Source organism: Silurus meridionalis, chromosome 17, assembly GCF_014805685.1.
Source record: "Silurus meridionalis isolate SWU-2019-XX chromosome 17, ASM1480568v1, whole genome shotgun sequence".
Taxonomy (NCBI): Eukaryota; Metazoa; Chordata; class Actinopteri; order Siluriformes; family Siluridae; genus Silurus; species Silurus meridionalis.
The window spans coordinates 17,469,415-17,496,660 of NC_060900.1; the positions used below are offsets into that span (position 1 = coordinate 17,469,415).

General features: G+C 35.0%; 2 protein-coding genes across 4 annotated transcripts; both read right to left on the reverse strand.

Annotated features, from left to right (window-relative positions):
• Positions 1–5,667: 5,667 nt before the first annotated feature.
• tspy (testis specific protein Y-linked) lies at positions 5,668–12,843 on the reverse strand. The gene is made up of 7 exons (XM_046871337.1): positions 11,581–12,843; positions 10,689–10,766; positions 10,455–10,566; positions 10,208–10,362; positions 8,292–8,368; positions 7,755–7,906; positions 5,668–6,780 (listed from the first exon to the last, which is right to left on the reverse strand). Exons 1-7 carry the CDS (start codon positions 12,430–12,432, stop codon positions 6,605–6,607), a joined length of 1,602 nt encoding a protein of 533 aa, XP_046727293.1. The 5' UTR covers positions 12,433–12,843; the 3' UTR covers positions 5,668–6,604.
• A 140-nt stretch (positions 12,844–12,983) lies between these two features.
• On the reverse strand, positions 12,984–25,408 carry foxp3a (forkhead box P3a). Of its 3 annotated transcripts, none has more exons than XM_046871344.1 (14): positions 25,048–25,408; positions 24,685–24,733; positions 24,474–24,548; positions 18,946–19,106; positions 18,006–18,096; positions 17,743–17,911; positions 15,765–15,860; positions 15,504–15,591; positions 15,371–15,421; positions 15,147–15,240; positions 14,345–14,421; positions 14,050–14,151; positions 13,703–13,824; positions 12,984–13,537 (listed from the first exon to the last, which is right to left on the reverse strand). In XM_046871344.1, exons 4-14 carry the CDS (start codon positions 19,102–19,104, stop codon positions 13,489–13,491), a joined length of 1,098 nt encoding a protein of 365 aa, XP_046727300.1. In that variant the 5' UTR covers positions 19,105–19,106; positions 24,474–24,548; positions 24,685–24,733; positions 25,048–25,408; the 3' UTR covers positions 12,984–13,488. The 3 variants fall into 3 exon arrangements, with proteins under 3 accessions (XP_046727300.1, XP_046727297.1, XP_046727298.1); XM_046871341.1 differs by having other exon boundaries at positions 24,369–24,548; XM_046871342.1 differs by lacking the exon at positions 24,474–24,548.
• Positions 25,409–27,246: the final 1,838 nt, after the last annotated feature.

Here is a 27,246-nt window from a genome sequence, read left to right on the forward strand (position 1 = left end):
GGTAAACCTGTCAGCAATTTAGCGTTAGCCTAGAAGGGGCCAGAATGGAGCAGTGTGATAATGCCCTTTCTTATTAAAGATAGATGCACTGCTGGGTTTATTTTCACTGAGGTGTGTGTGTGTGTGTGTGTGTGTGTGTGTGTGTGTGTGTGTGTACTGCTCTATTTAGCAGGAACTAAAGAGTCTGTTTTGGCTTTTTAGCTGTGTGATGGGTTCTTTCTTAAGGAGGCCCAATGGAACACACATTAGCTTGTTTTGCTAAACTTGTGAGAACCTTCCAGTGACAATTAATAATGAATGTAATTAATTCTCTCTCTCTCTCTCTCTCTCTCTCTCTCTCTCTCTCTCTCTCTTTCTCTGCCTCTCTCTCTCTCTCTTTCTCTCTCTCTCTCTCTCTTTCTGTATATAGGTTCTTGTATTTGGATGATGCATGCAGCAGTATTCTCAGATGATTGTGTTAACAATTAACACTGAAGCATTGAACATGTTCCTTTGTATGTTTCTTCTTTGTACACTCAATGTGTAGAACAAAATACAGAGAGGCCCAGCTAATAAGTTTCACCATTAATCTCATTTTCTTTTTTGCTTCAGTTCTTTCACTTGTACTGCTGCCATTGTATTTTATTCTTTTTTCCAATTTAACTTGTTTTAAATAGCTTTTTGCCTCTATGGTCAGTATGCTGAATAATGATGCACAAATACAAATCCCCTAAAAGACATTCATGTATAGTAATAATCAATAATTAAATAAATTAAGTACTGAAACACCTCTGAAACACTTCAGCATGCATGTGCCAATGCTTTTATTGTGCTGCTGCAACATCTAATTATTGTAAGTAATAACTTTAACTTTTTTGATTAATGTGTACTCTATGGGTAAAGAAGTCTTGCTAACAGGTGGTGTAACAGGTGCTGGTGCACACCTTATATAAAGTGGGGTTTATGTTTATGTGGAGTTTAGAAGAGAATTAACTGAAAGCCTTTTACGATAAATAAAAGACAAAAATAAACATCAAGTGAATGAAAAAGCTTGGACCATGAACAGCACAAAACAGATTTAGTCGCCATGCGGGAGAATTACATCATACACATTTGCAAGCAGTGACAGCAGGAGACAAGCGTGGCCCATAATTTTGTGTAATTCATGTCCATGTCCTATAATAAAAGGAAGGCCTGAATCTCAACTGCAGGCCCGACTGCATCGTTTTATAAAATCTGGGCAGGTATTTGCTGGTGGAATATTTATAGTATTGCATTAAGAAAGAAATCAAGTGTGGTTAAGTGTTCCATTGCAACAGTGACTCTCCTCTGTCGAGGCCTGCCCAGAAATACCTGGCTCAAGGCTGTCTGCAAAGTCAAAGTGTCAAGTTTGTGTATTTAATGGTAATTTTCTATTGACCTCGGTTGTTTCAGTAATGAAACTTCAGGTTGCTATTATTTTTATTAATGAAGTTTAACAGTTTACACTAACTGTACATAATTCTTGGTAATTCTTTGATCATTATATGCAGTGGAACATTTATGCAAAAGGTCAATATTTAGTATTACAAGCTGATTCAGTGGTGAAATGAAGTAATTTGTCTGAGACACATTTCACATTGCTACATCTATTGATGATCTTGAGCAGGAGTTCTTAATATTTTTGCAACCATATGACCCATTAAACTGTCAAAGAAATCCCTTCTTAGCAAAATCCATGTATTACAATATTGCAATATTGCGCAATAATGTGCTAAAGCAACAGAGCTTTCTATTGCTGAATTTTTTTTACAGGCAGAACAAATTAGGCTCAATCTGACATTCTTTACAGGTGTGTTATTGAGGTAGTGAGTTTGGATTAAACGCATTCAATTAAAGGGGTCAGTCAAACACGCTATGCTTTACAGAAACATGGAACTTATTCTGAGAAATACTTCTATACAGGCTGCAGTAGGATAGTAGAAAGTGAGGCATTATAGATAAAGCATTTATTTTAAAGGAGTGTTTTAGAAAAGGAAGGAGAAGCTTTAAGAGTCAAGAAGCAAACATCTAAAGGGATTCCTGAGAGAAAAAAATAGCTTTACAATCTTAGAACATTATAATTGTTCTGCTTTAGTTGCGCTTGTGGTATCTACTTAAAAAGAACATACAGTTCAGCGTCAGTTCAACAGCAAGCAGAACATCTAGAGAGTAATAAATGATGGAAGAAACTCCTGACATTAACTTGCCAAAACACCTGTGGCCTTAATTGCACAATTGTTTTTAAAGTAGTTCAAAAGACGTTTGTGGGCTCATGATCATTTTATTAGATCTCAATCAGTGTTTGACTCTTTAATATCATTTTATTAATAGATTGGTGGTGTGTTAAGAGTAACATTAGAGTCTTTTTACATGAACTGAGTTAATTAATCACTCACTCAGTCTTGTGACCAAAAAAAATGATAATAGGACCATTATAGTCATAATAAATCATAGTAATTTGGGTACTGAAGTACATGTGAAGGCAAATACTTTTGTACTTTTACTCAAGTGAAAGTTTAAAGAGAGCAGTTTTACTTTTACTAGAGTAATGTTTTACCTACTGTATACAGTGTTTGGTTTGGGTACTTCCAACACCAGTGATCAAAACTGTGTGCTTTACCAGTTAAGTTTTTATTCACTCATAAACAAAAAGGAAATACTGCTTTCGCAAGATGTAGTTAAGTAAAAAATATGATATTTGACTTTAAAATGAAGTGAAGTTAAAGTAAAAGTTTACCCAAATATAAATACTTCAAGTACAGATAAGTGAAAAAAAAGTACAGTAACTAATTAGATTTAATTCGTTACTGTCCACCACTGTTAATTTGTCAAAACTATTTTGAGACCTAACTGCATTTAAAATCCACAAAGTGAGTCCTTGTATATTGCAAAATATCATTTTGGCTATACTGCCCCCTAACGGAGACAAACAAATGTTCAAGTCTGTAACTGACAGGTTTGTACAATTTGGGGGAAAAAGGTTCAGAAAACATTTTTTATATTCTTGTCTCTCAGGTAGTAACTGTCATACCTTCAAAATGTTCCAAAATTTTTAACATGGATATTTTTTCTTCTCTCAAGAAAATTTCAGTGATAATTTTTCTAGGGAAACAGATATATACTAAATTAGCAGTGTAATGTAAAAGCTCAGCACCCTTTTTTGTTTTACTAAAGAGTGTGGTACTGACTTTTATTGCTACTTGTAACATGCTGTTGTTCATGTGCTCTCGCCATTTCCTTCAGTGGCCCAGTTACAGGCACAGTTTCACACTTTATGAATACGCCTCGAGCCCTTTAGCTGAATTGTTACCTAAGGATCACAAGTTGCTGCGACTGCACAGTATGTTTGTTGAACTTTTTTCAAAATAAAATTAATGATACCAATGATTACTTTAAAAAATAATTGCTATAGGGCCTTGCCAGAGAGCTCTTCTACACGCCATGATAATTTTCTGGAAGCTTCTTATCAAGTGATAGCTTATGTGAAAAAGGTGATAGGTGAAAGGTGAAAATGCTAGAAACAATTAAAAAACAGGTAAAAGTTTTGTTCATGATTTCATACCAAGGAAATCAGTTACTTGATCTACACATGCATATATATATATATATATATATATATATATATATATATATATATATATATATATATATATATATATATGAAGGCATGAAGAACTATGTTTTATATATATATATATATATATATATATATATATATATATATATATATATATATATATATATATATATGTGCATCTTAATATTTTTATATCTGAGTAAAGAAAGAACGTTGTGAATAAATGTGTTGTGTTGAAAGTTTGAATTAAGCCTCTTTTTTTATATTTATTTATTTATATATATATTTTTTAAATGGTCAAACAGAAATTAATCAAATTTGTGGCATTAATATGAAGGCGTTATTAAAGTGTTTATTTTGACAGCTGTAATATATATTACACACCCCTCATATTTTTGCAACTATTTTAGTATATATTTTCAAGGGACAATACTATAGAAATGAAACTTGGATATATTAGAGTAGTCAATGTTCAGCTTGTTTAGCAGTACAGATTTACTGTCCTCTGAAAATAACAAAGTGAGTACACCCTATGTGAACATGTCAAAATCTTAAAAACATGTCTTAAGCCTCCTGGGCATTGAATTCACCAGAGCTGCACAGGTTGTTGCTGGAATCCCCTTCCACTCCTCTATATCTGACCTGCTGTATGTTAGACACATGGCGCTTCAGAATGCCCTAAAGGTGCTCAATAGCGTTCAGGTCTGGAGACATACTTGTCCACTCCATCACCCTCACCATCAGCTTCCTCAGCAAGGCAGTTGTCATCTTGGCGGTGTGTTTGAGGTCGTTATGTGTTGAAAAACTGACGTTCAATCCAGTTTCTGAAGGGAGGGCATCATGTTCTGCTTCAGAATGTCACAGTACATGTTGGAATCAATGTTTCCAGCACTCATGCAGCCCCAGACCATGATGCTACCACCATCACTGTAGGCAGGACACAATTTGCTTGGTACTCCTCAACTGGGCATCGCCACACATGCTGGACTCCACCCGAGCCAAACAAGTTTATCTTAATCTCATCAGACCACAGGACATGGTTCTAATAAATTGTGCTTATGGACAGGTTGTTTTAAGCAAACTGTTTGCAGGCTTTCTTGTTAAATAGCTTCAGAAGAGGCTTACTTCTGGGAAGCAAAGGCCATGCAAACTGACTTGTAGTGCGCAGCATATGGTCTGAGCACTGACAAGCAGACCTTCTACTTCTGCAACTTTCAAAGTAATGCTGCAGCACTAATGTCTGTTTTTAAAGCCAGCTTCTGCACAGCATGAGAACTCGACTTCTTCGATCGACCCTTGCGAGGTCTGTTCCGAGTGGAACCCGTCTTGGAAAACCTCTGTATGACTCTGGCCACTGTACGGTTTGGGTGTTATGCTCTTCTTATAGACTCAGCCATCTTTGTGGAGAGCAACAATTCAAATTCTCAAATAGTTCTTTGCTATGAGGTGCCATGTTGAACATCCAGTGTTCAGTATGAGAAAATTGTACTCAAAGCACCAACCTTTTATTGCTCTAATACAAGATATGTGTATTAGATTAGAGAAAGATGTGTGTGTTTATATATAAAAAACAGTATATTGAGCACACAAAATACACACACAAAATAAAGTCTTTATTTTAAAAAAGGGATATTTATTTAAAGACAAATCATACCATATATGTGAAATTTTTAAGCTATAAACTTTAACACACAAAAATAGCTTTCTTTTCTAGTGCCTCAGGGGAAATACATTTTAAAATTACAAAACTAACAAATTATAAACCCTTATTTAAGGGTTGAAATTTACACTCACAATAAAACATCTTGAATGTATAAACTTAGTATTCTTGAATTTTGCCAACCAAAAGTTAAGCTGTATGTGTGGCTAAGGCATGAAAATTACAAATGGCAGTTGATTACTTACAAATCCCAATAAATAATAATAATAATAATAACATGATGAGGGATACAGCAGAAAATGGTCAGTGCTGCCTATGATGATACTGGGAAAAGAAACCCTACATATACATATTCATACAAATGTATAATTAATAGTTTAAGAACATTATAATGCAAATAGTTTACTGATAGTGAGATCACAACACCTGGTCTAATGAGTTTTGATTTATTTTCATGTCAAAAAATAAAAAACTATAATTATTAATTGCAGCCTGTGACTGCTTATAGCAAGTTGATGCACATGTATTTACAGTGTGCTGCCATCTATTTGAGTGCCATTATTATAAAGAAAGCTGCCATATAGTACAAACAAGAGACCAAGTTTCCTACCATGCACAGAAAAGGTTTTTCATTGTGGCAGAAGTGTTTCTGCTTATTCTTACAAAAAATGTTTTATAGTTATGTAAATGCATTTATAACTATTAACAAATCAGAGCAAAGTAACAAATCCTATTATATTCAATAAAAACACAAATCCACTGTAATAAACATCCCTGAGTGGTCCAGTTTTGGTTCAGAACTAAGTGCATCTAGTTCATATTTATCTAGAACACACCCTTCAAGAATGATTACCACAAACATTTTTTTAAAGAAATTACAAACTCACAACCAACAAATTTGGTTAAAGGGTTTAGATTTTGTGGTATTGGTCATATAAATCCTTATGCATAGCAAAAAAATACATATATGCATGCATCATGAAAAAACAAGCAGAAACGTTGCTGTGGGCTACCAGGAACTTTTAACTGGTCACAGTTAAAGTAAGTGTCTGGCCCACTAAAAATTACCATGCAATTAAAAAAAAAAGTATGCTGTAAAGATTGTACATATGAATTGCTTCCTGCCATGTTAACATAAACTTTCTAGTTTTTATATCTACATCCTGTTCCTTAGAGCACAATATAAATGACATCATCTTGGATTATCTTGTATTACAACCAGAATCGTTTTTATTTTTTGCTACCTCTTTAATAATGGACATGATTTTGGATTGATCAGACATGGTACATTTACTTACAATAACAATGCCCTAATGAGTCCATTATTTGATTGAGGAATAACACTAAACTTTATCTGCATACTGAAGTTAGTTTTCCTCATCCTCATTCACTTCAATATTTTCTTCATCCTCTTCCTGGGCCAGCTCTCTGACTTCGCTGCTGGCTGAGTGACACAACTCATCAACTTCCTCTATATCTACTTCCTCTTCTTGCCTCTCCTCAGTGGAAGATTCCATCCCTTCTTCATCACTGTCAGCTGCACCTAAAACAAACATGTAATAAATAGAATGATTAAAGATAATTAGTCGTACAATGTGAGTGATTAAAAGTTCTTTACTTTTAAGTAGGGCTGCATGATGTTGAAGAAAATGGGAACTGTGATTAGCTGATAATGAATCATTTAATGATTGTGTAAAATTAATTATAATTATTTGCAATTGATGTGTGTTTAATGTTCTTTTGTTCTTCTGCAAGTGACCAGCAAAGTTTTACTGTAGCATTACATAAAAACTAAAAACATCCAGGTAAACCCCCCCAAAAAAACCCAGCCCAAAATATCTATTAATATCCAAATAGGCAAAATCTAGAGTAGTAAACTGTTAAAACATGTCCTGTTTATTTACAACTGGTATTATATTACATTATTTAATATAATTATGTAAATACAGGGTATGCTGCTAGGTATCAATTGATAGCTGTTAAATAGAAAAAAAAAGACTCATGAAAAGCGTCTATTGATAAAATACAGTTAAGAAAAAAAATGAGCCAATGATATTTAAGGTTACAGTCAAGGCAGTTGGGCCCGCCCACTGCTGGCAAAAAAGAAAAAGTAATTGTGCAAGCAAGAGCTATAGCGGAGAAAAGAAGCTGCTTCTGAGTGCGGGGAATGATTTTGCTTATGCAAACATATTTTTGTCTTTCTCGCCTGAGCTTGTATTGCGTGCAAGAAAATACAAAACTTAAAAAGATCATGCCCGCTCCCCTGTTATCATACATTTATTATTTGTCTAATACATCTATTTTCTCCTCGCACTTGCAATTAACCATGCACGTTATTTATTAATACATAGCTCATATTATGTAGCTTAAACAACAAGCTCATATTACCACCATTAAATAAATACATTCTTGAAGTATGCATATGTACATAGCATATTCTACCATTTATACATTCTATAATCTAAAAGTCATAAGCATATTGACAATCTTGCATGTTATACAGTAGTTGTTCATTACCTGTGACTTCACCTTCTTCTTCAACATCATCATCATCATCCTGATCTTCTAGTTCTTTTTGTCGGTCCTGGCTGACCAGTTCCTGGTCATCATCCGAATCCGATATGATCACACACTCATCTCCGTTACTGTCTTGGGCTGGTTTGGATGTGCTAGCAGAAATAGTGAGTTTAAAGAGTGAACTGTTCTTAAATTCTTAATACATTACAGCTATACAATGTACAATATAAAGGTTTATTCAAAAAGACTGAACCGATTTCAATATGCAATATAACAACTGAACGTTTCTGGAAGAACGACATGACTACATCGCCCCAGTCGCAGCCATTCAAAACTTAGATAACTCCTCTTTCAAATGGTCATTGACTCATTTCATTACGATGCTTGAGAACTGAAGCAATGCGTCATGATATCTGTTCATTCTTTTTGAATAACCCTGTACAATATATACATATAGAACTTGAATTTTTTTTTTTAAACACACAAACAAAGCAAAGATTGCATGATGAATAAATATTTTTTTGTGGATTTTATTACCCGCCATTTTCTCTTGGCTCCCACAGTGGTGTCAGGTAATACCTAAGAGGGTCTTTGTACAGGTCATCCTTCAGGATCTAGATCAGAATTAGGTACAAATGCATAGCATAGTCTCATTATTGAGCCTAAATGAACCAAATCAGTAACAAACTGCAAGGATGCACTTACATTTCTAATTCTTTCCATATATTTAAGGTCAACCTTGTAAGAAACTGTCTGTGCCATATAATAAACTCAACTGTATTTTATGTTATATATACACATACACTACAATTCTTAATTATTCAAACAGTGTCAATTTGTCTCTGAGAAGTACTTTTTTCCTGGATGTTGCATACGGATACCACATTTGTCTTTTGTAGCTTAAAAATGCAATTTTTAGCTTCAAATGTATATATGGTGTATGTATATATAAATGTATTTATAAAAGATGTAAAGCAGATAACCAGACTGTAGCTAAATTAAGACACATCATATGTACTGAAACAGATAGACACTAGGATACAAGTACTGTATGCTTTCCACTCCAAATATATAAAAACAGCTCAGCTCCATTTTCTGAGTGTATTTTTTTTTTCTAATGTACTTCTGTTTATTTTCTCCATTACCTTTATTTGCACTCAGTTAAAGGCACTTAACACTTTACTTTGGAGTCTGAAGTTTTCTTATGTTGCAGGCTGATACTACAATCTTTAATTTTTTTTTTTTCTCATTAATCTACAAACTCGTAATTCTTCAGGGCAAATCCTCTCTTGCTGGCCCAGGTTGTATGGGGACTATCTGTGAACTGCCACTTTTTTTTTTTTTTTTTATCTTTCCAGAGCTGTTCCAATCAGGGTTCTGGCTGGGACATTTAGAGTTGTCCTTAAGCTACTCCTGTGTTGTCTTGTCTGTGTGCTTTTTATTGTGTGTTGTTTTATTAAGGATATCTATGTACTTTGCTCCGATTATCTTTTCCGCGACCCTGACCAGTGGCCAAGTCTCTGCTGCAGAAAAACTTCCACACAGCATCATGCTTAACTTCTGAGATAGTTTGGGGCAGGTGATGAGCGGTGCCTGATGTCCTCGAGACATACTGGTTAGAGTAGACACTTAACAGCTTAATCTTGGTTTCATTCGACCAGCGAATCTTGTTCTACACAGTTCGAGTGTCTTCTAAGTGCCTGTTGGCAAACTCCAAGCTGGCTTCCATGGGTTTTGCACTGGGGAGAGGCTTCCATCTAGCCACTCTGCCAAAAAACCCAGATCAGTGGAGAGCTGCAGTGATTGTTGTTCTCGGTCAGAATGAACATCAAGTTCTTGGTCACTTCTCTTACCAACCCCTCCCCCGGATTTGGCCAGGCGACCAGCTCTTGAAAGTGTCTATTGAATTTCATTGATGGAAGTACACTGTGCTCTTGGGAATCTTCATAGAAATATTTTTGTAGACTTCCCCAGATCTGTGCCCTGCAACAATTCTGTCTCTGAGCTCTGCAGGCGGTTCCTTTGACCTCATGGCTTGGATTTTTGCTTTGATATGCATTTTTAGCTACGAGGCCTTAAATAGAGTGGTGTGTGCCTTTCCAAATCATGTCCAATTAATAAACATTTCCACAGGAGGACTTTAATTATGGTGTCAGCAACAATCAAGAGAAATGGGAGGCACCTGAGCTAATGTTCAAGTGTTGTTGCAAAGGGTCTGTAAACTTATATACATGTGATATTTCAGGTTTTTTTTTTTTAATTTACAGAAATGTCTGAAATTCTGTTTTCACTGTGTCAATATAGGGTACTGAGTGTAGATTATTAAGAATTAATTTGAACAATTTTAGTATCAGGCTGCAACTTAAAATAAAAAAAAAGTGAAGGGAGTCGACAGATAGGAATGTGTGAGTATGTTACAAAAATTAATTATTTTTTTTTTGGTTCATGCCTACCTGTGCTATTTCATCCATCCCAGGACTACTGTGGTCATCAAACCAGTGGAAGAAGCTCTCGTAAATGCCTCTTGAATTCCGCCTTGGTCCTCCATTTCTTGTCAAGGACTGTCCATGGTGCCAAACAATTGGTGTTGAGAAAGAAACTGGGGATCCTGAGGTGATAGCAATACAATCACCATATGAAAAATTAGACTTGGTAAGAAAGTCCATCATTTCAAAATGACCAGCAGTTCAGTGATTTTACCTCCCATTCCAAGATGAAGCTCTTTTACTATGACTTTGTTCTGAAAAAACGGGTTCCGACGGAAATTAAAGCAAATCCGGTAGCCAAGTTTGTTGTTTTTGAAAGTCTCGATCTGTGCAAAACACCGTATGGGAAAGAAGTGTTAATGAAATTTGTGTTACGGTAATAGAGGGCAGATCTAATCATGTTTTTGAAAGGTCATTAGACATAGATTAACAGAAGCAAGTACTTTACCTCTAAATTGATCATGTAGCTTAGAGCATCTTCATCATTTTCATCAATTTGTGCTGACAGGTGTGGGTGGTTGAGAAGCTGAAATATTATTTGTTAAGCAGCAAAAAATTTCTAAAATTGGTTCGAATGAATAAAAATGATTGTGTGGAACAAAAATCATCCTGTCCAAGTTTTAAAAAGTAGAATTTCAGTCAGCAGTCACATAGTGTTATAGCATGTCTAAACATCACAACATTAGTATGCCAAGAGAACATAAAAGCAGAGCAGAACACTCACACAATGAGACACAGTGTGTTGTACATAGTACACAATACTTTAAGATATAATCTAGAAAGCACCTACACAGTGCCTTCCCCCGTGCAAGCCTTTCTTGGGTCTTATTTTTTTTCTAACATCAAACTCTTTATGTTCCAATATCCTAAAACTGAGTTTTCCAATCTTATCAGTGAAGGACCTTATGGATTGCAGTTTTTCATTTCGACCAAACACCCGATAGTCATGTGAAATACAATATCAACTGATTATACAGACCTTACAGATAAAATCACTTGCAGCTTCTGCTTGGTTGGAAACCTGCAGCCATAACAGCTCTTTGCAGATACGTTTGGACTTGTCTGACTTAAAGTCTATTAATGTGCAAGGAAAAGTTAAAGAATGAGGAAAATAAAGATTTTTTTGTGTGAGTATGAGAATGTGAGAATATACTCACTTTTTTTTTTTATACCTAACCAGTTTCTTTAATTTTATACACACTTACTCGGGAGGACAGGATACCATGTCAACTGATATGTCAGGACCAAACAGCGCACAAAGCGCCTACATCAGTGAAAGTGAAAGAACAGTCTTGGGGAAAGTGATAAAGCCCTGTTGGCGCACTTTGGAGAAAGGATACGGCGGTGAGCCAGAATCCCGGGATGCTCTGCGCGATGGCGGCGCGCTGCTCGAGGTGAGGACGCCGCTGCCGACCAAGGCTGAGCTCGAGGCGCCGGTGCAGGCGCGCGCCCTTCTTCTCCAACGCATCCAGGCGCATCTGCACGTGCGCCAGGAGCGCGACGGAGCGTCGTAGCTCGGGGGCCATCTGCTCCGACACTATGGCGCACTCCTCGCGTTCCTGATCGTCGTCGTCGTCATCGGACGAGCTGGCTGTCAAGGACGACCCGGGGAGGGAGTCCTCCTCCTCATCATCATCGTCGTCCTCTTCCTCCTCCTCATCTGCGCGGCGTGCGCGCACCCGCGCCTCTACTCCGGCACTTGCAGATACAGAGCCTCTGTCCTCTGCGCGTCCGCTCCGCTCCAGGTCGGCACGGCTCTGATTACTGGCCGTGCTTTCACCGAGAGCTTGCTTGGATGAACAAGGCGCTTCAGCAGCTACTTCCCCGCCTCTGGTGAGACTCGCGAGTGTTTCTGCAGCGACTATAGTTGCGCAATCAGAGCGCGCTTTCTGGCCTTCGGACGACTCTGCGCCTCCATCTCCGTTCTTCCGTTTACTTTCACTCATTCTTTCTGTCCTCTTTGTACTTTCAGGTGCACCGCTGGTCTCCGATGCGCCATTTTTGTGCTTTAATCGAACCCCGTCCTGTTCAGCGCGTTCACGCGTATGACTCTCTCCATCTTCCTCCTCGGCCACTCTGGGTCGTTTGGACAGCGGGGAGTCATCCTCCTCCTCCCCCTGCAGTCTCGGGCTCGCGCTTCTCTTCTTATTGCATTCGGACGGCTTGTTGCTGCTGTCCGGCGCTTTACTCATGTTCTATTCAGCAGCGAACACTTGTTATTGTAAACTTACGTATTTGACTCACTGATATGGGTGAGCTTACCGATGGGCTAAGCTAATCAACTAACTCGATAGCTAGCTAACCCGTTTGCATAGCAATTCTCCTCTGCGGAGTTACCTTGAGTTTACAGGCCTACCTCGGCTATATGCTAACTATCAAAAGTGTTAGTTTTCTCCGCGCTGACAGCACTGCTGCTATTAAAATGTAAAATTTTCCTACTTAGCCGTGTAATAAGGCCTCGTGTTTCCCAGTTCCGCGTACTTGTTTATAATTTGTCCTTCCGTGCGCCATTTGGCTGAAGCCAAATGCTCATACGAACGAGGAAAACAATGCTCTGATTGGCTGAAACGCGCCGCGCAATACCTTCCTCAGCCAATGATAAAGCAGATCAGCTGCATCTCAAGGACAACACAAACGCGTCCCTTTTCACGTTCAGCACACGATTTTCATTTCCGGACTACAAATATTAGATATAAAAAAAAACATCAACAAACACCCAAAACGACGCATTTTACACTCCAAGTAATATATTGCTTTTATTTGGTAACATAGGACATATTTAAATACAATAAAATATCACACGATTTGTGTTATATATGATTTTTAGGCGTTTTACGTATAGAGGGCATTTGTCTTTCTGCAGCTAAAAAGTTCAAACGCATCTGATGAGAAATACAAAAAAGTCCCACTGGATTTCAAACTGCAATTCAATTTTCACGGTTTGCAAAATCCGAAACTAAATTTCGGCTTTCCAAAATGTGAATTTTTAATCGCTTAAAAAAACAACAACAAAAAAACAACTTGCACATAGATATAAAAAATACATGTAAATACCGAAACCCTGAAATTCCGATTTTTTTACATTTTTTTAAATTGACAATTACAATAAAATGTATTTAAATCTGTCATAGCTGACAAATAGTTTAGTTATTTGGCACGTCAAATAGTATAAGGTCAAATGAAAATGAAAAATTACTCATAGATCAAATTTGAGGTATTGGTGTGACTTAACACTGAAGAATGTTCATTCACGAATACAGCATGGAATAGTGTGCCACCCAGCTCATGTCCTGGTCCCTGGAAAAAAAAGGATACAATTGGTCATTATTAGGGTCTAATCATATGTACTTTTGCATTTACATTTCAAATGCATCAGTTAAATTCACCACACGTATGAAAAAGAGTTGCATTTCGCATTTCACTTATATCCTGACAGTTCACTGGACAGTTGAGGAAGTATACCTGTGCAATTTCTGCCCTCTCCTTCTCAGAAATTCTGCCTCATCCACTGTCCAAACAGAGCCTTTCCCTCCATCAACACGTACAAAGCACTTATGGAGGCTTAGGTTGTGCCGGACTGCATTCTATATTTGTAGGGAAAAAAGACAAGACAGCAGTACATTATACCTTATCAGGTTTCTGTTCACTGCTTTAGTCTACTAAACCAACCCAAATCTTTCTTATTAAGCTGTCAAGGCTGTTTCTGTCAGTTATTCTCATGTTTCGATCTGTTTAGTTAGATAGGTGTGATATCTGTGGTTTGAGACTTCTGCTTGTGGCCAGAGTCAGAGCTACAAGGCATATTTTACCTTCCATGTGGCTGTGTTATGACGGAAATAGAAGAACTTGCGTGTGAACCAGTGATAGATTTCATTCAGTGTTAGATGTTTTTCAGGAGATTCAAGAATCGCCTAAAATAAAAGATACAAGTAAATACATGTAAGTGTATGTGTGTATATATATATATATATATATATATATATATATATATATATATATATATTTTTTTTTTTTTTTATTTATATGAATGATTAATATTAGAAAAACAAAAAAACAAACAGAACATTTTTGTCAGTTGGAAAAACATTATCAGTGCTCACCCACCCATCTTATCATGGAGGCATAAGTAAATGGTGGCCTTATGTTTGTGTATTTGTAGCACTCAATACTGGGGACGAGTCCTGCAGAATAAATGCAACATATTTAATACACAGTTACATCAAATCAAAAAGTTCTTTGTAGCACAACAATTGTTGGGCATAATCACAGAGGTAAGCACAGATACCACAGAATACAAAAGCCAGTCAAATAAAAAACGTATTTTTCTTCAAATGATACTTGACTATGCACCAATTGGGGGATCTCAGGAACACTGAGCACAAAGCAGATTAAATATCAAATAGCGTCATACTGTATGTCCACATTCTATATCCAGTGTTTATTGCTGACCTTACATATTGCCTGTACTCAAAATATCACTAATACTGATATTGCCATAATTGCTATAACATGCCCTAATATCACTACTGCTTTAAGTGACATGCAAGCCTTTTGACTAATATTAATCAAAGATGGTAATGCTTTTAGTTCTATTGCTAAACTGAAACCGTTCAAAAAGCAGAAGTTTTTTGTATAGGTTGTTAAGGTGACATGGTGAATATTTCTAATAATATTTGGCCATGAACTAATATATCATTGTAGTGGAGTAGCAGTGATGAATAATATTACTTTATGACAGGCTTTGAAGGATGCACATACAGGTATCAATCGCATTGCAACATAAACCAAGTAACCATCATGTTACCTTAGACACTAGGAATGTTTTGGGTTTACTCTGTGTGTGTGTGTGTGTGTGTGTGTGTGTGTGTGTGTGTGTGTGTGTGTGTGTGTGTGTGTGTGCTCGAACCTGGTATAAATGGTGTTGGGATCTGCCAGTATTCTGGTGGTAAGGACTGCAGACTTCCTGTAGGTGCACTGGACTGCTTAACTCTTGGGTTAGCCTGGAGTAGAAGAGCAAGTGGTCAATTGCTGTTAGAGGACTGCAGACAGTGTATGAATACTACTTATCCATTTTAAAATTTCATCATAAATCATGCATTATGCCATAGTTATTTCAGTGAAATTGCTTACATCAGACAAATGCAGGTACATGGAGTGTAGCCTCTGCCTCTCCACAATCAACTGCAATAAGTATGCACATCATCAGCATCATCAGTGACTAAGCTTTAAATCAATATGCTTCATAAATGTTTTGTGTATGTACCTGACTCTCCATGTGTTCAACCATCTTTTTCTGCATTTTCCATTGTTCAATGGTTTTGTCCCCAGGGCTGTGCTCCGAATAAAGATGTCTTTATAGTTTTCAATGAATAACAAGAATTTAGCATTAATTCAAGAAGCCAGCATGCCAGAAAGCTAAGAACATAGAAAACCTTTTCGTTTTTCATACAAAATCAATAAAGATGGGATGTAAGTAAAAAATTATTTGCATAACAAAAAATAAATACTAAATGTCATGACTTACTCCAGGAAGTGATTATATTCCTTGAACACTTTCTTGCAGCCTGGCCAGGTGCACACACCTTTGTTAAATAAAAGGTTTTCTGAGACGTGTGGAGGACTAGAAAAGAGAATAAATCTGATCAAATATTGATTGTGGTGTATTTGTTAAGTTAGGAATAAGGACTGGGATCATCTTGAATATAAAAACCTTTTATGAGTATTATTTAATGAAAAGTCTAGAAGGAATACTAGCATAAAACCCTACAAAATTCAGATAGTTGGTTCTGTAATTGCTTAGGGATTTCCAGAATAGAACTGTATAATTGTCAGATGCAGGATTGTCAATATAATAAGTGGTTGAGAAGTTTTACACAGCTTTATGGATGATAATATTGTAGCACTCAATTAAAAAAGCCCATTAAATACAATAGGAATGTGGTGGATCAACACAAGCTGCCAGAGCAACTTCAATGACACTGATTCTACAATTGTCTAGAACAAGAGGGATGAATACAAATCTTCCAAAGGATATTTCCTGGACAAAACAAAAAATGCATAGATATAAGCATAGCGTGCGAATAAACATACATTGAACTAGAATAGAAGATAAATAGTACAAACCGCAATGAGGTAATGGAAAATAGTTGTCTTATTTCTGTAACTGTATATTTGTTTAAGAATTAGAAAGCATGCTCATGTGTTAATGAGTCATCAATGATAAGCTTTTTAAATGCTAATTCCTCTGGCTTTGAAGTCATCATTAAATTACATCTGCAGCCTAGACTTAGTTGAACTGATGAGAAACATCAGCAACTTTGCTGTACTGAGAATTTAGTTTTACCACTATAGTATCTGTTTCTCATAATAATAATACTAATAATTAAAAAAAAAGTTTTCTTATAGATTACAGAATTTAGAAATTGGCATATTATATATTATTGATTCATCAGGCAAACTATTAGTTATTTAGGGTCTTCTGTATTAATCCACAAATTTCCTTATCATGATCTATGTTCTGACCTGCACAATCGAAAAAGAAGAAAATTTAACAAAGGGTTTTTGAACATCAAATGCTTGGATCACTGACAAAAAAAAAAATGAGCAAGGAGAAAAAAGTGAAGAGAAAAAATTAAATAATTTTCAATTATAGTTAAACATTGTGTTTGTCTATCACACGACACTGACTATCACACCCATGTCTTCAGCAAACTGTTGTGAAAAAAACGCATACAATTGCATTTAATTTATTTGTATGCTGTAGCTTTATGATTTCCCTTCCATAAAGACATGGTTTGTGGATGCTGGTTTGGAAAACCTTAAGCAAACTCCACAGAGCTTTAACCCCAGCCCTACAAAACACCTGTCAGACACCAGATCGTCATCGGCCTAAATCACTAATGCTCTTGTGAGTCAATAAACCTATATAACAATCCAAAATCTATGGAATGCTTTTACAGAGTAGTTGAAGCTGGTATAAATGCAAAAAGAGATGTATTGATTCAAATGGTTTTGGAAAGGGATATTCTACAAGCACATCTGGTTATAATATCACAACCAGGCCTCACCAAGCTTATTACCATATAGAATATATATTGTCATTTACAAGCAATTTTTTTGACACTGTATATTGGAATTAATGCTAATGTCATAGTTTGGTATTGCAGATCACGTAGATATGAAAAGATATTAAAGGTATCTTCTATTTTAATATTTTAATACTGGGTTAATTATTCACTGTTATCAGATTTAGTATGACTTTTGGGCTGTTTGCCAAAACAGGAATTCAATTGACTTTGTTCCAAGGTAGGGTGTGGCCTTAAGTTGAAATGCTTATGTAAAAAAAAAACCTGTTCGAAAATTCATCTATAACCAAGATAAAAAAATAAAAAATCCAAACACAATGTAACTTTGTAAAACCTTATTCACTATGTTGATTTATGTAGTAAATCAACAGTCCAGACTTCAAGCTAGTATACAAATCAGGTAGTTTTATTACTTACTCTGTACGGGGCTCAGTTCTGCTCTGAGCAGGACTTGGTCCGGAAGCATTGACTCTGGTGGGATAGTTTGTGTCATAATATGCCAATCTGACTGGCAATTTACTATCCATTTCTTTCTTAAATACAAGTTCAGTTGAACATTCACTCACTCTAGACTGGCTGGACAAGACTGCAGAAGGCATAGGCTTTTTATTAGAAACTCAAGTTTTATTAAGACAGTCATTTATGAAGGAAAATATCAATTTGGTTTTTTAAGAAAGTACCATGTGGCAGAATTTGGTTGCCCTTGCGGAGAACTGATGGTCTCTGCAGGATGGACTGCAGATGTTGCTTGCTGTTTTTTTCACTTGTGCCCTGGACACAGTAAACAAGTGGTAACATAGGCAATATATGTAAGGAATAATACACAGTGGGATGCTGTAATATTGATTAATGGTGTGACACAATGGCTGATTTATTTTGTAGAATCTTTTGTTTACAAACAGCACCCTAATGCTATTTGCCAAGGATAACAAATTTCTGTATTATAGATTGGCACATTTACTTTGTATAGAGTTGCAATTATTGTTGAGAAGCAGCCATGAAACATGTTAGTTCCTGATATAAACAGTTATTCCCCTACCAGCTCCCCCCCCCCTCTCTCTCTATATCTATCTATCTATCTATCTATCTATCTATCTATCTATCTATCTATCTATCTATCTATCTATCTATCTATCTGAAAGTTAATCAGACAAAAATGTTTCAATTGTCATGTTATCTAGAAGCTGCACATTTTCCCATGATGTAAAAATGAAAGGAACAACTTTTTATTCATTGCTACAAAGCACTGATACTGAAGACCACTTCTAAAAACAACCTATTATGGAAAATGTATCCAGACCTACTGACCAATCAGAATCAAGCATTCAACAGCCTGGTGTTATGATTAGGGTACATATTACATATTTTTTTCAGTTTTTGGCTCAAACTCAATATTCAGATGTAGGTTCAGACCACAGTATTAAAAACATTTACGTAAAGTAATAAAAAATAATCATGCTGATTGATTTTGCCTTCTACTATTGTTTCTTCAACCTTTCATTTACTTTTCTTTTACTTTTGTTCTTCACACTAAATGTCATTTAATTATAATTTTCTCCTCCTGTTTTTTTAATGGCAGTGTTTTTTTGTGCTCCAGTTTAAATGTGAGTGGAACTTTACCTTTGTGATGATACACTGAGTGGCTTTTGAAGATGAATTGTCTGCTGCAGACGTTATCTGTGATCTGGACTCAGGAGGCTCCTCTAACAGCTGCTTCTGATCCTTTGCACTATTGCTGCTGTCTTGTCCTCCACTTGTCCCAGCACCGTTATGAAGCATAGCTGGAGTTTATATAGATGGTTAGTTATTATTTATACCCATTTTTATTAGTGGTAGACTTTAAATCTGTACAAAACTGCATGAATGTATGTTATTTGACTTGACTTGACTGTATTTGTGTTCCATAATGTTTTGGCAAAATATAATTATATGTTATACGTTACTAATAAAAATACTTTACTATAACAATACTATTTTGTGTTTTGGACTAATTTTGAATAATTACATATATTGTTAATATGTACATAAATATGCATATACATACACATATGTGTATAGCAAATGAAGCATTTAATATTACTGAGCATGTTGTTCAAATAACTACAATAGAATGTCATAAATCACTGAAAATCATTGAAATATTAAATGATGAAAACCTTTGTGCTAAATTTTTTGTGTACAAAATGTAACAGTTAACTATACTTGAGTGAAACAGCTACAGTTTTAAAATATCAATCTCAGATCAAGTAACAGTCTACCCAGATGATGACATAGCTATAAGCTTTTTTCCATTGCATAAAACAACCAAAGCTGGATCAGACACATCCATTGGATTGCTGATGTTGTCTATACCAGACATTTTGTTTCAAAAATATAAAACAAAACCATACACAAAACAAGCACAAAAAAAAACAACAACAAAAAACAACAAAAAAAACCATGCATATCCGTGTGTTTTCTGCTGTTGTGGTGTTGCACAGGTGTGCAATGAACTGAAGACGTGGGAAGCAACCTGTGGACCACAGGAAAGCTTGCAGATGGAAACAACACATACATACGTGCACACACAAACACACATACACACACACACACACACACACACACACACACACACACACACACACACACATCCGCCTTGTCAGGGCCCCCCAAGTTAAGGAAAAATAAGCTAAAGTGATTCTCTGTTCACTTGCAACAACTGCTTTTTTTTATTTTACCAAATTATTGAAATTCATTATTACTGTGTTGCATTTGATGTCAGTAAAAAAGAGACATCTCCCTCTAAAAATATTTTACTCTAACACAGGAAATCAATGTTATACTACCTTTGCATTTTAAAGGCCATATCACTCAAATACCTATACTTTTGAAGTGATTTTTTTTTTTTGACAAATTTACAACAGAACATTAAAAAGTACTTTCACCTTTGGATTTTTGAATGCTGTTGTTGAATGCTTTGTGGTTTAGTTTTCATGTTTAGGCCTGAACTGCGTTTTTGTCTGCTATCTCTAACAGGTGACAGGTGACATTTAGGCATGTAACCACATAGAAGTCATTTTTCACCCTGGGGGTTTTTCTAAAAAGTCAGAACTTTGCCAGAATTTGATAATAATAAGAGGAAGTCATTTGTTTTGCAGGGGTTTGGGGGTGAATGGGTGCACATAAAAATATTTTTTTGCTAATTTCTTCATCCGAATTACTTGTAATGGTAGCAAAAACATAATGTTGCTGACAAAAAAAACTTTTCTTTTTTAATTTGAGAAATAAAGAATTGATCGTAATATAAATGCTTACAATTTCTTGAAATTTATGCATTAAATAAAACACTATGGAACATGCCTTCAAAAGAAAATAATCTGCATAAGATCATGGTTACCAACCTGAAGTTGTATTTCTAATACAGCACATAATAATAAGTGTCATCCTTTTAAATTAAAGCAATATGCCATAAAATAACATTTTTAATTTTAATACTTTATAGTTGTTTCATGTTGTAAAACAACTGTGAGAAATCGTAGTTCTTGTTATCACTTACATAATAAACAGCTGTTCCCTTTACTAGTCTCTATATTTCTCGTGAAATTAATAAGACATGCTATCAAGAACCCGTTGTTTTCTTTCCCTGGAAATGCATAGTTCTATATTGCATATTGAACTTGAAAAAAAATTGTATGGTAAATAAATGTTAGGTAAAGTTTCCTCAAACATTTTTTACCATATGTACAATATGCTGCTTTACTTTATTATTTAATATTTATTATTTCTATATGTAGTTATGTTTATTATACTTTTTATATTATGTGAAATGTCTACATTTTACATCCTTGTAAATATACCTGTGATTTGAATTATAGCTGACAGTACTGTCTGAGCTGTTCACACCTTCTGACCAATCATATTAGAGAATTTAAGCAGTGTAGTGTATAAATCTAAAACCACATGCAAATACTACAGGATTAATAGTATTCATCCTTATGCTTGTTATCACAATACTGTCTTAAAACTTTTCCGATATTATTTCTAACAAACAATGTTTTGACAAAACCAATATAGTCAGATACAAAAGCATGTAATATCATTGCCAATCCTTTCCCATCCTTCCACTAAATATTTACATTATTAAGACCAAGAATAACCCACACATGAACAAAAATGGATTTGGTCACCATTGCTAACCAGTTTTCCTTACACCACAATACGAAAAATGTTATTCATAGCTGTGTGGCAAGGCAGAAACCACTGCTTGCTAGTAACATCAAGGATGATTAGTATATCAGAGTTGCCACAAAACACCTGCATGAACATTGAATCATTTGTCAGGTTTGAAACAGATACAGGAAACTGAAACTTTATGAGCAATAGGACTATGTTATGGCCTGTCATTCAGCAAAACTATGAATAACATGCGCCGTTTGTGCTCGAAAAATCTACTAATTTACATTTGCTTATTTGCCTGACACTTTTAGCTAAAGCGAAGCTTACAAGGGAGACAGGATTCAACAGAGCAGTTGAGTGTTAAGGGAAGTGATCAAGTACTAGAAATCCAATAAAATCAACTGCATAGAGACGCCTATAGATTTGCACATTTATGCAGTTATCTATCAAGCCGATCAGGCAATGCATAAAACAATAAGATACAGGTCAAAAGCTTTAGTAAATATATTCAAATCAACACAGAGTGCATAGAAAGCATCTTGTGAGCATAGGGTCTGCAGCGTGAAATAGACACGAGCCTAAAGCCACCTTGTTAATAAGAAAGATCAGAGGGGAATGACCAGTCATGTACATGGCAGAAAGTGTGTCATGAATAAAATCATCACTTTTACTATTTTGGTAAACAGAAAAGCATCTTGGAAAGAACGAATGAAATGAAATGAAATTGTGAGGTGGATGACCCATAACAGCAGAAGGGTGCATCAAGTTCCATTTCTGTCAGCCAGGAACAAAAATCTGAGGTTATCATGAGCACTTTTTTATCAAAACTGGATAGATAAAGACTGGAAAAAAAAAACATATTGTCCATATTCAGTGAGTCCCTGTCCCTTGCAGCTTTAAATTCTTGCTCTTGGCTTTCAGGAGTGGAAACCAATTTGGTCTGTTTAGCATGTCCATCTTAAGCTTCAGTGTTTTGTGCATATTTGTAAAGAGTGATTATATAAGTTTATATATATATATATAGCTATATTCTTTCTGGCAGCTCATGCCAATCTAGCCTTGCTTATCAACATTGCAATTCCACCTCTAAAGCTATCCTTCACTCAGTGTTTTTTATTCTGATGTTGTATAGTAACTGAAACTCTTGACCTGTATTACCACATGATTGACTTGATAGATTTTACCACACCAAAATTCACATTTTATTAAATACGTTTAGTCAGTTTAATGTACTGTTATGCACTATTGTTAGAATCACTAAATTAGATCATGCGATTCTAGTCTGAAATGTCTATTATAGTCCATTCATTATGCTACCTCTTCTGAAACTAGACACAAAAATTCTGAGCTTTAAAACACATTAAGAACAAACTTCCAACAAGCAAAAATATGCAGGAGACACTGATACATAGGAAACTGACATCTTAAGAATAAAGTTCTTTAGCCACTAGTGAAACTCTTTTAAATACTTATTTATTACATGTACAAAAGACACTGCACTTTGCACAGCCATGAGACAAAGCCAAAGCTTTCAACCTTGTAAATGTTTTCAACAAAAGACCATAAATAAGTACTAGTTGTAGGAAGAACAAAGAGATCTACAACTAAACATGAGAACTGGGGCATATATGAGCACTACCCATACTCTGACTGTTAAAAAAGAGCAGGATTACAATAAAACACGTTTTGTCTAGTTGGCTGCCATATCCTCTGCCAATGTATCACTTCTGGTGATAAGTGCATATTAGGATGATATCTGTATGACAATGTTGTCTAATGTTCTTGCCTGTGACTAGTTTGGAAGTTTCATTATGAATAAGCCAGTGTATTACCAGTGTCCTCAAAACTGATTATGCACTTATATGTTATGCCTGCATTTAGTGACTACAAAACAACCAAATTGGAAAATAAGCATCATTAAAATTATATGGTAATTTCACTATTACTCTGAACAGATCTGTAAATAGAAATGTAATATCACAGAATTTGCTCGATTGGTCTACTGATGACCTTCTACTACAGCTTTTGACATTCCACTAGAGATTCATTCTGACTCAACAGTCTAGTTAATAGTATTTATTTTTCCATTACTTGTATCCTTCTACACCCTGCATACTAAAATAGATAATGAAGAGTGAAGAAAATATAAAATCAGACATAATTTGATGTTGAGTCATAATGAATATAACATCCGTGTTAGATGGGTTCCCTTTCTTGAAAAATGCGTGGTTAGCCAAGTTGACAATTTTCGCTTGAAGCAGCGCAGCACAGAACAGCTAGCAACAGACTAGTTTTTTCCTTTTAAATTCAAATGTAAGATTTTTTAAATCTATTTTTCCAATTACATGACCAACAATTAACCAACCATTCTCCAATTGCATGACCAGCCATTTACCTATTTATGATTAAATCTCTATCTACAATGTTCATCATTAAAGATGCTTATATTGTGCTTTAGTCATTAACGTGCACGTTTCTACTACTTAATCATAATCTCATTTTTACTTGATACCCCATGAATATGAAAGCCCAATTATGTTTCTATATAAGTATCACTCTATGCAAATGCAAAACTGGTGATCTGTTTGTTATATCGCAACACTTCCCGTGACAAAGGTACACTCCTTTATATTAAAACAGTACTAGATGCTGATACAGATCGAGAACTCTATGTGCCAAATACATCCTTTCATCAGTCCCACATAACTGTAAGAATATAACAAATGCTATTCATCTTAAATAAAATACCTATTAGCAGGATTAAAAGCAAATCATTTTTTAGTTCCTTTATATGTTACTGGATTCGGTGTTTAAAGAAACTAACAAACACATATATTATAAACTTCACCCAGGTGATGTTTTGTCCATTTTCAGAATCTATAACTTACCTTGTGATCTTTCAGCACTAAAGAATACTTGTATTCATGTTGAATGAAGTTATACTTTTCACTACTTTTACTCTGTTCAAGAGGCAAGGAGTGTGTCACCGTTACCTCTTGCTGCCTTTGTCTGTCTGTCTTTCCCACTCACTACTGTATGTCTCAATATGGTTTCTGCAAGTGCAGATCCTTTCAACAGGAAGAAAAACCATAAATGAGTTCTCTAGTAAGTGTCAAAAAAAAGATTCTCCATGTGCCCTAGATTGTGACTGTAATTGAGGAAATGAACAACTTTTTAAACTTTTAACTTTATGTACTTACGTACTTCGTAACTTAGTACAGGTTCAATCAATCAGATCCAGACAGATCCAGTTCTATAGAATATAAAGCCATACATTAATGTTTTCATAAATTATTCACTTTAGTCAAGCTATTATAACTAAGCTTATTTTTTATTCATTAGTACTATAGTACTAATACTTCTATGCTACTGATTGACAGGTTTTAAAATATCCTTTGAAAATTTGTTTATAGTGATATCATCTTAATATTCTAGAATTGCCTTATCAATTCTTCAACCTGATGCATACAGGAAATATGAATTGTAAAAGGAAAAAAAAAATAAATGTGCAAAAATATGAATAACTGTAGCTGCTGTAATAAATAGAGTCATTGACTGAGGACTTACCCGTTGTCTGCTGATGAACATGTACTGGTCGAATGGTCGGGTCATCCCCTTTATAGGTTTCAAGTTATATGCAAAAGTAGCATCACTCTCTGTATGTGTGTGTGTATGTGTGTGTGTGTGTGTGTGTGTGTGTGTGTGTGTGTGTGCTTTAATATTTTGTGTATTTGTGTAAAAAAACAAGCAGGTATCTCTATCAAATTTTTACAGTCTCCATCTACATATCAAATACCCAAGTTCCTAAAATTATTTGTATATATATATATATATAAATCCAACGAAAGTGCTGTCACATTCACATAAAACCAAATGTGCAAAATAAGTTCTAACATGTGAGTGGCATTTTGATGAATTCAAAAGCGTGACTAAACAGCACAAAATATGTCTATTCATACTTTATTAACCCAATGTTCTATGTATATATTAGAACGCAAATGGTATTAGACGCTGTTAAATTTTAAAATGTGATGACAACATTACATAATATTATTATGTTACAGAATCTTTAATAGGTATTTTCCAAGTATTTGAATTAATGACAATCAAATATACCCTTTTAATGGAAAAGAACATGGGGAAGACATTCCGGAAGACAAAAAATAACCTGTTACGTATTTGGAAAGTCCATTTACAGGGTATGGTGTATGTGACGTGGCACAAATGGGGAGGTAAACCTATGTTCGTATGTACGCACCATGCCAGATTCGTCTTGAATGCAGGAAAAAACCTGCATTCAAGTTCATCCTGTTATTGGTTTTTGAGCAAATTGTTCTGAACATTATGTTTGCTAAATCATGTTCTTAACCTAAGACATCAAGCTATGCCAAATCCTTTTGCTCCACATTGTTACGTCTTCTTCTTCTTCTTCTTCTTCTTCTTCTTCTCATTATTATTGTACATTTTTGCTAACTAATCTTTTTTAAAACACTGTCTTCATCTAGTTAACTAAAAGATGTAAATAAAAAGAAAGCAGTAGCTCCACTGATCATTATTGTGTACATTTGCTAAGGCAAAAAAATATATATTATGTATTAAGCCCTGGGGTTTTCACCCTGTATCCAGTTTATGGACACGTCACATATTTCTTCTTATTTTAAGCTCAGTTCAATATGCACACTAACAGACAGGGATAAATACATAACTTTGACATCTTTTTAAGTCATAACCAAGCAGATGGGTGGTATAGATTATGCTTATTTTTTCCTATATTTCTTAATCAAACCTGAATGTGGAAGTGACTTTTCCTTCCTAGTGCAACAAATCCCTCCAAAACAGTATTCATATTTGAATAATAGTGTCCACAGGATGTGGTGAAACTTTACTTTTTTTTTTTTTTTTTTTGGGAAGTCGGATGTACTGCAATTTACTGCATATCATTCATTATAAGCTTTAATAAACATCATCATTTTCTGAATCATTTGCTCAACTAGTAACTGCTGGAATGTTGACATTAAAAACAAAGCAATCATAATGACAAAGTGCAACAGTAGATCAGATATATTTTACAGCCTTATTTAAGTAGTTTCTTAAATAATTTTACTTGCTACTTTATGTACTAATATAACTTTGTTACTATTCCCACATAGCTATCCATGTTTTGGCTTTATATGTACAAAAGGATTACTGTTCATATGTTGATATTCCTAGAACACACCCATAACATCCCAGCATTAAATCAACATTTTTTTCAAAGAAATTGCAGAAAAATTTGAAACTTTTCAGCATTTTTACCCAGAAAGTTAGGAATATAACTTTTATCGAAATAAACACAAGTACTATTGGAAATCTTGTGCTATAGCTGACTCTGTGATATAAATGATAAATATTCAGTAAATGACATTTATAGTAAAGCATTATGAACAAAAGAATTAAGTAATTTTGTGTCCTGCCTCTGCAATTAGTTTAGGCATTGTCAACCTGTCTATTACTTGTGATTGGATTGTTAATTTAACAAAGCTACATGTGACTGACTTAATCAATTAACCATTTAAAGTCTCTGTCTTTATCATTCAGTTTTTCATTCAAGAGCATTTTGAGAAAAACTTAGTAGCCATACCCATGTGGATAACATAAAAATCTATGATAAATGTGACATGTGACTCATTATTTCTCCTAAAGCATCTATGATTGAAGGTCTTACAGAGAAATTCTAATGAGTGTCATGAATAAATACATTCGTGTATCTCACAGTAATTTAAATCA